This window comes from Mirounga leonina, unplaced genomic scaffold (genome assembly GCF_011800145.1).
Source record: "Mirounga leonina isolate KUSES-001 unplaced genomic scaffold, KU_Mleo_1.0 Mir_454, whole genome shotgun sequence".
In the NCBI taxonomy this organism is placed as follows: Eukaryota; Metazoa; Chordata; class Mammalia; order Carnivora; family Phocidae; genus Mirounga; species Mirounga leonina.
In genome coordinates this window covers 1068500-1080387 of record NW_023270763.1, presented here as the reverse complement: position 1 = coordinate 1080387, position 11888 = coordinate 1068500, and the positions used below count along the sequence as shown (strand labels likewise).

At 66.1% G+C, this 11888-nt stretch overlaps 1 protein-coding gene across 4 annotated transcripts in view; it reads left to right on the top strand.

The window, feature by feature from the left end:
• Positions 1-254: 254 nt before the first annotated feature.
• The window catches only part of MICALL2 (MICAL like 2), a 21257-nt gene continuing 9623 nt past the window's right edge, over positions 255-11888 (top strand). For 3 of the 4 annotated variants that reach the window (XM_034988234.1, XM_034988233.1, XM_034988236.1), the window contains exons 1-5: positions 255-498; positions 7642-7690; positions 9017-9158; positions 10029-10216; positions 10927-11042. In XM_034988234.1, the coding sequence (XP_034844125.1) occupies positions 356-498; positions 7642-7690; positions 9017-9158; positions 10029-10216; positions 10927-11042 (638 nt within the window). In that variant the 5' untranslated portion in view covers positions 255-355. Of the gene's footprint in view, positions 499-1402; positions 2653-2902; positions 4952-7641; positions 7691-9016; positions 9159-10028; positions 10217-10926; positions 11043-11888 lie in introns of those variants that run through there. The other variant, XM_034988235.1, reaches the window with a different exon arrangement.

Here is an 11888-nt window from a genome sequence, read left to right as displayed (position 1 = left end):
CTGGAGGGGCGTGGCTGCCTGAAGCGGAGCCTGGCGGGAGCGGGCCCTGGGGGCGGGCCCTGGGGGGCGTGGCCGGCCCGAAGCGGAGCCTGGCGGGGCGGGCCCTGGGGGCGGGGCCGTGGCCTCCCCTGGGGGCGGGGCCTCTCGGGGGCGGGGCCTCTCGGGGGGCGGGCTCGGGCCGCACTCCCGCCGGCGGCGAGGCTGAGGCTCCCGGTAGTCCGCGGGGCTCCGGCGGGGCTCCGGCGGGGTCGGCGCCGGGGGTCGGCGGGTCCGCCGCTCGGCGCGGGCGTCCGTCCGCGGCTCCGGGAGGCGCAGTTGGGGCCCCGCGGCCGCCGGGGCGCGCGCCGCCGCCCGCATGGCGGCCACCAAGGCGCTGCAGCGGTGGTGCCGCCAGCAGTGCGAGGGCTACCGGGACGTGAGCATCACCAACATGACCACGTCGTTCCGCGACGGCCTGGCCTTCTGCGCCATCCTGCACCGCCACCGGCCCGACCTCCTGTGAGTGCCCGCGGGCGGGGAAGCTGAGGCCGGGGCTGCCGGCGCCGCCGGGCGGGGCTGTGTGGGGAGCCGCGCGTCGGGGCGGCGCGGAGCGGGGTCCCTGCAGCCGCCACCCGCCGGGTGGCCTCAGTTTGCCCGTCCACCAGGTGGAGCTGGGCGGGGGCCGGGCCGGCCGGCCGCCCCCGCGGGCTTAGTCAGTCCGTGAGTCAGGCCGGCCGCCGGCTCCGGCCACAGCCGCTCCTCCCCCCGCCGCCTGCCTGGGAGAGCCGGCAGGGCTGCCCCCTGCGCCCCCCTGAGCGCGCTGCTGCGCACGGACCGCCCCCAGATCGGGGGTGCTGCGCCCCTGCCCCAGCGGCCGCCGCACCTTTCGGGATGCAGGCCAGGGGCACTGGGGGGGGAGGGGCGGGCGCAGGCCGGCCTGGGCACCCTAGAGCGACAGGTATGAGGTGGAGGCTCAGCCCCTATCCCTGGGAGCCAAGGGACCCGGCCGGGAGTGGCCTAGGGCGACTCCCCAGGAGGGTCTTGGAGTGGTGGCTGGCAGGCTGGCCCTGCCTTGTCGCTGGATCTTGTCCCCTCGCTTGACCCACTACATCGGTTATTCACTCAGCAAACGCTCTTTGGCTGAGGGACTGGGACCAGGCTTGCTGGGGCAGAGGTCTGCGTGATGAGAGCCTGGCCCCCGACTCATGTGAACTGGAGATGGGTAAAGCGCCAAGGGAGGGTGCCAGGACTGGGGGGGGGGGCTGGGGTTCAGGAAGGCTGTCCTCAGAAGGCCACCTGCCTTCTGGAAAAAGCATGATGTTCAAAAGCATTCTGAGAAGCTGGGGCTGGATCCAGGGGTAGGGTGGGGTGTGTGTTTGCCAGGGAGGTCTTGGGGCTGGGAGAGGCCAGAGACAGCACCTCAGTGAGACCCCTTTCTGTATAGTTGGGGGAACTGAGGCCCAGAGACCAGACACCCTTGTTCAGGGCCCAGAGCATGTCCGCCAGCCAGGGCTGGCCCTCGGCGCTCCTCCCCTGCACTCTGTACTCCCAGGCACTCTCCCGGGAAGCTAGTCTTGACAAAGGCCTACGCGTACTTCCTCCTCCTGCCCAAAGTTGTGAAATGCATTTGAGGAGCCTCCTGGGGAGGCCCCATGTGGCATTTGGGCAGCAGCTTCTGCCCCCTGCTCAGGGATGCACGTCAGTTACCCCTGGAGGCAGAAATGTTGGGCACAATGGGCTTTGATGGGTCGGTGGGCTAAGGATGGGACCTGGAGTGGAGGTGGACAGGCTGAGCCCACCTGGGAGCACGCAGGGTCCCAGGTGAGGCTGGCTGGGCCTGGACAGGGCAGCATGAGAAGCCTGCAGTTATAGGCAAATAGGGTATGGCCGTCTGCTGGCCAGCAGCCTGAGGACGACACAATGGGTGTCACTGGAAATTTGGGGCTTTTCCGAGCCCTGGGGGCTTCCATCTGCTCCTTGCTGCGCTGGATTAGAGGCCTGTGTGTGTGTGCGGCACATGGGCCTGTCCCAGCATGCACTGCCCAGGCGTGAGCACAGGTGTGCACTGTGGGTGTGTACCATGCGGGCACAAGCAGGCGTCATATAACCGTTCCTTTAACCGTTAATGAGTGCCTGCTGTGTACTCAGCACTGCCAACTGAAGAACATGGACTTGGCCCTGCCTCAGGGAGTGACATCGAGGACATCAGTTATCTCATTTACTGCTGACTTGGCTTTTGTCCACCTGCCCCGATGGGCCTTCAGCTCCAGGAGGGTGGAGATGTCTTTTTTGGTCACTGCCTGTCTTCGGTGCCTGCAACTATGTCTGGCACATGCCAGGTGCTTGGTAGATAGGAGCACATAGTCAGAGAGCTGCAGATAAGGGCATGCACTCGGGGCTCCGTAGGGATAGTAGGAGTCTGGGCTCTGCAGGTACCTGTTTGCAGGGGGCAGGGAGAGGAGGCCACGTGACCATGGAGCCCGAGATTGGAGTGATGGGGCCACAAGCCAAGGAACACCTGGAACCCGTGGAACAAGGAACAGATGTCCCGCGAGCCTCCGGAAGGAGCACGGCCCTGCCGACGCCTTGATCTTGGACTTCCGGCCTCCGGAACTGGGAGGGAGTGGGTTTCTGTTTGTGGTCAGCAGAGCATCAGCTTTTGATACGTGGCAGGTGCTGAAGGGGCTGGTGGAACACCGTGCACGTTGGTGGTGCTGACACACGCTGAGTGGGGGCACATGCACGGCCTTACACTCCCCTCCCCCGCCCCCAGGCCCTGTGCTGCACACCCACCCCCAGGGGTGCAGGGAGGGGAGGAAACACGCAGTAAGGGGTATGCCCAGGGATGCCGCCGTCCTGGGGACGCTTCCGAGGCCAGACTGGGGCGAGCCCCCCCCCCCCCCCCATGCTCCCTGTCCTTCAGAAACCCTCTGGCCGCAGGAGAGTGGACATCCGGCTCTGTGTCTTCTGACTTTGCCACCAGGAAGGCCTTCCCTGCACCCCATTCCCAGCCTTCCTACTGCACCAGAGCTGCTTCCTCCCCGCGGCCTCCTGCCGGCACTGAGCCAGAGGGGGGGCGGTCAGCTGCTCCCACCCTACAGCTCCGCTTCTGCCCCTGCGCTCCTGCCCCTGCGCGGCTGGGTCGTGCGGCCCTGCCCCAGGAGGCGCATGCAACGCGCTGGTGGCCCCGCGGGGGCCCCCGGAGGTGTGTGTGGGTCGGGAGGCGGGCGCACCTGAGACGTCCCACCGGAGCTGGCCGGGCAGCACCAGCGCGGGCCCCTCCCTGGTCAGCCTGCCCCCGAGTTGTGGGCTTTCTCGGGTGGGCCTCCAGGGTGCCCGCCCCAGGTCTGTTTCCCCAGTGACGCCTCCTCTGCCAAGCAGCCAGGTGAGCGCGGGAGCCGCCCAGGACAAACAGCCCCTTCCTGCCCCGGGCGGTAGACCTGTCAGGGGTGGAGCGCGTGGCCGGGCTCCTGCCCCTTCTGGGCTGACCAGGGGTGGCTGAGGTTTTCAGGGGAGACGCAGGAGGTAGGGGTGGCGGCTGCCACCAGGAAGGAGGGGGCAGGAGGCCTTCCCAGCAGCTGACAGAAGCACCCGGGCTTCCTTGGGCCTTTGTAGGGGTTGTGGACGGTGTCCCCAAGTGGGGGTTCTGCTGCAGACTCACTGGGCCTCCCAGCCCTTCAGCCCCATGGTGGGGGGACCTGATCTTTCTCAGGTCCCTCCAGCTCGGGAGGCCGATGTCAGGGCTGGGGCAGAGCCAGTGGTGGTGGAGTGTCTCCCTGGCCACGGCGGGGCTCCCTGAGACGCGCCCTGAGACTCGCACGTAGTCCGGAGTCAGGAGAGGCCCCCACCCAGATGCTCAGAGACAGCACTGCTTCCTTTCCTGGGCCAGAGCAGAGGGTGGGCTGGGCCCAGGCAGCTGGGCTGGCCTCCCCTCCCACACCGGCCTCTTGGCCAGCAGGAAGCTGCCTGGGGACAGAGGCCTTCTGTTCCCCAGCCTGAGGGCCTGCTGCCCAGGCCCCCGCGGCCGCCTTCCGGCAAGACTCTCCAGGATGGACATGGGGAGTGCTGCCAGCCCACCTCCTCGGGGCTACCCGAGGCCAGTGCCCTGTGATGCCCCCCCTCAGGCCACCACAGAAGCCCCATGGCTGACTCTTGGCTGGACCCTGCCCCGGGCCAGGGTTGGGGGTCAGGGTCTGCTCTGGCCTGGGGGAGGCCTGCAGCTGGGCAGCCAAGGCTGAGGGGGTCTCACTTGTCCACCAGGTGCAAGGAGGTGGGGCCCTGAGCCCTGGGCCCTGCACCCACCGGGACCCTTCTCTCCGCCTCGGGCCTCGGGCACCTGGTCATGTCCCATTCCTCCCCATGCCCTCCACCCGGCCCGAGATCTGTGCTAGCATGTGCCCAGCGTCTCCCTCCCCTTCTGCCGTGGGGCTTCGGTCTTGTTTGTGTCGCTCTCCATCTCTGTGTGTGTCCCCTCTTCCTCTCCACTCCCCTTTCCGGTGGGACTAACTCCAGATGTGCTGAGGGTGCCTGGAAAAGACGCCTTCCCTTAGGTCAGCCCCTCCCAGCTCAGCGCCCACCCCCCCGTGTGGCTGCATTTTGTTCCGGGAAATAAACAGTGTGAGGTCAGCTCTCCAGGAATTTGGAAGGGGGTACACATTCCCAAGAGCCCCGAAAGCCTGGGGGCATGGGGCTGGCTGGCGCAAGAGCGTGAGGTCAACAGTCTTGGTCAGCTGTGGCCAGCAGGAGGGGCCGTGCCTCAGGCTCTCGCGGCCAGGCCGGGCCGGGGCTGGGCACACACTGGCGCCCGGCCGACGGCAGACAAGTCAGCGGCCACAGGCCACACATGTAGACCCAATGAGTACATTCATGGGCCGGTGTCGAAAGAACAGACGGACGCCACAGAAGTCCCCTCGCTTGGCGAGCCTGGGAACGAGTCCATCAGCAGCATTTGCAGAGTGCCAGCTGTGTGCAGGTACCTTGGAGCTGAACCAGAACGGAACTGAACTTAAATGACAGGAATTCGACTGAAGCGTGATCTAACCAGGGTGGGAGGGGTGGGGGCGCCCTGAGCCGCAACCCACCCGGTGTGCAGGCTCTCGGGCTGCAGCTTCCTCGCCGAGGGGCAGCCACGCAACGGCCCGTGAGGGTGCAGCCCATGCGTTTTGGTCCAGCAGGGCCTTACGTGCCAACAGGCCGCCTCCCAGAGGGTTGGCCAAAGCCGGGCCGTCAGTCTGGGGCGACCGGAACAACAGACATGCGTCCCCTGAGTCAGGTGCCGGCAGGTGGGCCCCTCCGGAGGCTCCGGGCCTCTCCCCTTGGCTGGTGGAGGGCCGGCGCCCCTCTGTGTGCTTCCAGGTCCTGATTTCCCTTTTTATAAGGACGCCAGTCATTTTGGATTGGGGCCCACTGTCATGACCTCATCTGAATGGGATTCTGTCTGCAAAGAAGATCCTGTTTCCAAAGGTCACGTTTTGAGGTCCTGGGGGCTAGGACTCCAACAGATCATTGTGGGTCCCAGTTCAGCCCATCCCCACAAGAGTCCCCGATGGCGGTCGTGTTGGACTTCCTGATGGGGACGGGCGCGGTCTCCTTGGGACTCTGAGGGGTTTGCGGGGCAGCTCAGTCCAGAGATTTCTGCCAGCACTGGCCCCAGAGCGCCGGGCCAAGCAGCCCTTAGGGACAGAGGCGACGCCGGCCGAGCCCCAAGCTGTGGGGGATGTGTGCTCACGCGGCAGAGAAGCAGACAAGCGTCCTCTGGGGGCCCTGCAGGGTGCCTCTGGGGAGGGGCCGGGGCGGGTGTGCCAGGCAGGGCAGGTGTGTTCCGCATGGAGGGAACAGCGTGGGCTGGGCTCGAGAGGCTGGGAGGGCAAGACTCTGGGTGGAGAGCTTGCTTCAGGAGGGGTGTGGTGGCCGTGAGACTGGCCGGGGGGGGGGGGGGGGGGCCGGCCCCGCTGCGGAGGCCTTGAGGGCCCAGGGTCCTGGGGCGGTGGTGGTCCTTGACCTTGGGTGGAAAGGCACCTCAGCAGCTTCCGACCTGCCCGCCTTGGCACCTGCTCGGGGGGGCTGGCACCACCGCGGTGAGGTGCTCCCTCAGGGTCTGGGCAAAGCAAGCGCCCCCCCCCCCCCCCCCACCGAATCCGCCAGGCGCGCCGTTGCCCCCCCTCCCCGCAGCAGATGCAGGGGGCCGGGGGCCTCCTTAGCCCATGTGTTTGCAGACAAAACAGAACTTGTTATCCTGCCCTCCCACCACCGGGGCATCTTGCTGAGGATGCGGCGGTGTGGGTCAGTGACCCAGGGCAGGTCTGGAAAAGAGATTGAACTTTCAAAGGGTTGGGCTGGGGGAGGGAGAGGACCCCTGCAGATGGAGGGCCCGGCCTGCCGAGAGCCCCCTGGGCCACGGTTGGAGCCGGGCCACTCCGCGTGCCGTGGACACTGGTGGGACAGACCCAGGGTGACCTGCGTGTGGCCGCGCTGAGGAAGCAGGAGGGTGCCGCGCCCGCCCCTGCTGCCCCTCTGGCCATTTGTCCACCTGCAGACAGAGCTGCCGCCATCTTGTCCTGTGCACAAAAGCACCGTCTGTGCTCATGGGGTGGTCTTAGCATCTGGAACACGTTACCTGGGAGGTGGTCTGAGCAGATGGTGCGATCTCCCTGAAGCTGGGCAGGGTGACGGACGCGAGGCTGGAGGCCGGGGGGGGCCTCCTCAGAGGGAGGTGGGCACACGGCAGCCCCATCCCCTCCCCACCGTGTGGCCTCAGGCCAAGGCCGCCACGCCCCGCCACAGCCAGGCCCCCCAGTTCGCATTGGAAGCTGCTCTCCTCCTCCCAGATGGGGACGCTGAGGCCCGAGGCGGGGCCCCCCCCAGGGTCGCATAGCACAGCCTGGCTGGGTCGGGACACGGCTCCTGCCTAAGCCCTTTCCCATGCTGCAGGGCTTCCAGAACCATCCAACGCACACTGAAGGGGCTGAGCTGCTGTGGAGGCCCCGCCGATGGGTGTTTGAGGGGCCTGTGTCGGGACAGGCGCCTGCCGGCCCAGTTGTGTTTTCTGCTCCTAGCCGGCGGGCTGAGGTGTGCCGTGCTGGGTGGGGGCACCTTCCAGGCTGGGCCTGGCACTTCGGACATCCGGCACCCCCAAGGTCAAGTGTGTGTGGGGGGGCTGACCAGTGGGCAGCGTGGGGCTACGACCCCCACTGCCTTTTATGCCCACCCCCTGGTCTCACCCCTGGGACATGGGCCCCCCGTGACCCATGAGGCCATGAGCTTCTGGGAGTTTGGAAGCAGACCACTTGGACGTGTCCCCGGCTGCACTGCCCAGGCTGGTGTCTTTGTCTTGACAGAGGTGGCTGTGGGAGGACAGGCCCCTGCAGTGGGTCCTGGCTTGGCCGTGGCCCTTCCCCACCCCGTGGGGACCCGCCGCCCAGAGCCCGTGCGTGAGCCTGGCAGCGGGGGGTAAGGGCTCAGCCTCTGCAGGGCACCAGAGGTGAGGGCCGTGGCTGCGGGCGCCGATGGTCTCCGGGGTGCCGGCGGGCGCTGCTGAGCCCGGAGCAGGGCCGGCTCCACCCACTCGTGGCTGCCGAGTGACCTCGTGCCTTCACGGCTGCCACCCCCGGCCTCGGTCTCCCTCCCTGAGCTGCTTTGGACGCCTGCATTTTTCTCTTCCAGAGACTTTGACGCTCTCAGGAAGGAAGACATTTATGAGAACAACAAACTGGTGAGTGCCCCTGCTCCTGCCTGCTCGCTGGCGTCACCCAGGTCCCAGGTTCCCTCGGGCACCACCAGGGCAGTCGCGGGAGGGGCCGGCCCCGCAGGTGAGCACCTGGAGGCCAGAGACGCGCTGCTGAGCTCCGCAGCCTGTCCTGAGCCGGGTGACCCAAGCCCAGGTATAGCCTCTGGTCCGGCGCCGGCGCCCTCCTGGGCCCCTTCTTCCTGTCGGGGAAGGACGGGTCGGGAGTGGCTGGGCCTCGGTTCCCATCCAAGGCAGAGCGGGGACCAGAGGTGGTTCTGGGAGGACCAGTCCTGGGATGAACACATGGGGACAGTGCAGCAGAGCTGTGTGCGGTCGTCCTGAGGGGACAGGGCAGGCCTCGCCCAGGAAAGATGGAGCCGCCTGGGCACTTCTGGGAGGGGCGAGCCTGGTGGGGGGCTGCCGGCACAAGGGCGCTGGGCCGGAGGGTACCTGGCTGGTAGGAGAAACAGCAAGGGGGTCGCAGCTGGAGCAAAGTAGGGGTGCGGCCAGAGCAGAGTGGGGGCAGCGGGAGCAGAGTGGGGGCCTAGGGGGAACAGTGGGGGCACGGCCGGAGAAGAGTGGGGGTGCGGAGGGAACAGAGTAGGGGTGTGGCCGGAGCAGAGTGGGGCGGCCAGAGCAGAGTGGGGGCGGCGGGAGCAGAGTGGGGGCGGCCGGAACAGAGTGGGGGCGGCGGGAGCAGAGTGAGGGCAGGCCGGGCGTGGGAAGCACTTGGCCTGCTCTCTGAGGGTTGCTGTGCTGGGAGTGCTCCAGGTCCACAGGATCTGTGTTGACAGCAGAGTGGGGGGCTAGGGGATGATGGTGGCAGCAGGAAGAGTCAGATTCTGGATGTGTTTTGAAGGGGAGTCAAAGGAGATTCGAGGCCTTTGGCCTGAGCATGGCGGGAAGGTCACCCCTGGAACCCCGTTTTGGACACATGAAGACTGAGGTGTCCCCCTCAGACGTGGTGTGGGCATCTCAGCAATTTAGGGGAAGGGTGCAGATGGGGACTTGAGGATCGTCAGGTGAGGGACGGGCATTGGCAGGCAGGCGGCACCAGGCTGGCCACGGCAGGGACTGGCTCCCCAGCTCCTTCAACCCTGTGTGGCCAGGATATGGTCCCTGTTGTACAGACTGGGAAACTGAGGCTCAGGGAGGTCATGCAGCCTGAGCAGAGCTCAAATCTTGAACCCAGAGCAGAGCGCAAACCTTGAACCCAGACCTTTCTGGGCCTGAGCGGGTTTCTGGCCTCCTTCCTGGCGGAGAAGGAGGAAGGGGTGTCCCCAAGCCCACCCATGCTGACCACTCCCCCAGGCCTTCCGTGTGGCCGAGGAGAAGCTGGGCATCCCAGCCCTGCTGGACGCTGAGGACATGGTGGCCCTGAAGGTGCCAGACCGGCTGAGCATCCTGACCTACGTGTCCCAGTACTATAACTACTTCCACGGACGCTCCCCCAGTGAGTCTCTGCATGACCTCTGCATGGCCTGCCCTCTCAGGCCTCCGCGACGCCCCCCACCAGCTTAACAGCAGTTTTTAGCGCTGCCCGGCAGGGCAGGAAGCAGGCAGGGAGGCCCTTCTGGTGCCACATGTGCGGGGCTCCCTGAGCTGTGGCCTCCTCCCCGGGGGAGCAGGCCCCCCCAAAGCTGCTGCAAGGGATGAGCACGGGTCCAGACCCTGCGGGCCCCACGCCACCTGTCCACCGAATGGGTGCGCCCAGATCTTGCCTCTCCTTACACTTTTGGCCTCAGTTTGCCCATCCGCACCCCTCGAGCCTATGCCCACAACTCTTGCCTCAGGCAGCTTTGCAGACCCCGTGTGGGCTCCCTGGCCTGGCTCCAGAGGGCCCCCCACCCCGTTTGGTCCTGACATTTGGCCTTATAGACACCAGGCTGGCCCTAGCGGGGTGGGGCCTCCAGGCAGGGCAGGTGGGTTGGGGACAGGCCCAAGGACTTTATTCTGGCTGCTCTGTGCACCCCGAAGCTCAGCCACTTCCCCTCCCCCCCACATTCCTCATCCAGGCCTTAGAAATCCCCGGAATCACTCTGGGCACAGCACCAGCCCCGCCTTGATATTTCCACTTTGTGGAGAAACAGAAAAGTTCCACTTCCCTGACCCCACATCGGGGCTCTCAGAGCCGGAGGGGAGGGGTGTGTATGAGGTCAGGCCCCTGCTGGGAATGTGCGCCTGTGGCCGCTCCCAGCGGCCCCTCCCGTGTCCCCGGACAGCAGGAGCCGCCCCTCCCCATAGCCCTGGGCTCCTGCGGGGGACCCGGGCCAGGGGTGGCCCCAGATGCTTTCAGAGCCTGACCCTACCTGTCTCGTGCCAGTTGGGGGCATGGCTGGTATCAAGAGACCCCCGTCAGACTCCAGTGAGGAACCGTCCGGGAAGAAGGCCCCATCCCAGCTGGCCAGGCCCTCACCCACTCCAGCCCAGGGGCAGCCACTGTCTCCAACCAGCACAGACCCCGCCGTCCAGTGGAAGGACAGAAGCTCAGGGGGCCTCCTGCTGAAGACCGTAAGCACCCTAGCCCCGCCTTCCCTCCGGCCTTGGGACCGAGTGTGACCTCTGCACCACCTGGGATGGGGGTCCCCTTGGCTCCCAGGCACGGCCTCAGCCGCCGTTCATGAGTATCGGCTTCACGGGCTCCTTCAATTCTGCACGGTTCGGATAGGATCCCCATCGTACAGATAGGTAACTGAGGCCCAGGGAGGTGGTGCAGGCCGAGCAGAGCTGGGACCCTGAACCCAGACTTTTCTGGCCTCCTGCCCCTCCCTTCTGGGTGCACCAGGGGAGAATCCTGAGTGTGTCCTTCCCACCTGCTGGGGGCGTTAGGGTACCCCCACTTTCAGGGGGGGTGGAGACGGGTGATATGCTGGGGTCGGGCGCCCCCTGCTGGTCCAGCGTGGGGAGCTAACCTTGGCCTGGCGTTAGGACTGCTGCCCCTCAGGTGGCCCCAGGAGCGCGGGTATCTGTCCCCGGTGCCCCCAGACCCCCGAGGTCAGGTCCCTGGCCCCTCTCCTGGGGCTGGGCTGCAGACCCTGAACTTGGAGTCCAGCCAGCCTGGGCACGGGCCCTCCTGGCTGCGCCTGGCAGGCTGCTCCCCTCAGGACCTTGGTTTCCTGGTCTGTAAAGGGGGATCTTTTCGCCTGCTGATGGGGCGGCTGTCAGGAGGGAGGCCTGTGGGGGGGCGGGGCTCAGAAATGGCAGCTGGCACCCTTCCCAAGGGCCAGGCCTCCGCGAGCAGCTCCGTCAGCAGCACCTGTGGGGTCTGCAGCAAGCACGTGCACCTCGTGCAGCGACACTTGGCTGACGGGAAGCTCTACCACCGGAGCTGCTTCAGGTGGGGCGTGTGTGTGTGTGCACCTGTGTGTGTGTGCACGTGCCCTTGTGTGTGTGCGTGCCCTTGTGCACCTTTGCAAGTATGCATGTGAGCCCGTGCACCCCTGTGTGCAAGTGCATGTGCCTGTGTGTGCATGCATGTGCACATGAGTGTGCACCTGTGTGTGTGCACGTGTGTGTGTGCGTGCCCTTGTGCACGTTTGCAAGTATGCATGTGAGTCCGTGTACCCGTGTGCAAGTGCGTGTGCCTGTGTGTGTGCACCTCTGTGCGCGTGCCCTTGTGCACGTTTGCAAGTATGCAAGTGAGCCCGTGCATCTGTGTGCAAGTGCGTGTGCCTGTGTGTGCATGCATGTGCACATGCCCGTGCATGAGTGTGCACGTGTGTGTGCGTGTGCCCTTGTGCACGTTTGCAAGTATGCATGTGAGCCCGTGCACCTGTGTGCAAGTGCGTGTGCCTGTGTGTGTGCATGCATGTGCATGAGTGTGCACTGTGTGTGCATGTGCACGTGTGTGTGCGCGTGCCCTTGCGCACGTTTGCAAGTATGCATGTGAGCCTGTGCACCCCTGTGCAAGTGCGTGTGCCTGTGTGTGTGCATGTGCACATGCCCGTGCATGAGTGTGCACGTGTGTGCACCTGTGTGCGCGTGCCCTTGTGCACGTTTGCAAGTATGCATGTGAGCCCGTGCACCTCTGTGCAAGTGCATGTGCCTGTGTGTGTGCATGCATGTGCACATGCCTGTGCCTGAGTGTGCATGCATGTGTGCATGTGCACGTGTGTGTGCGTGTGCCCTTGTGCACGTTTGCAAGTATGCATGTGAGCCCGTGCACCCCTGTGTGCAAGTGCGT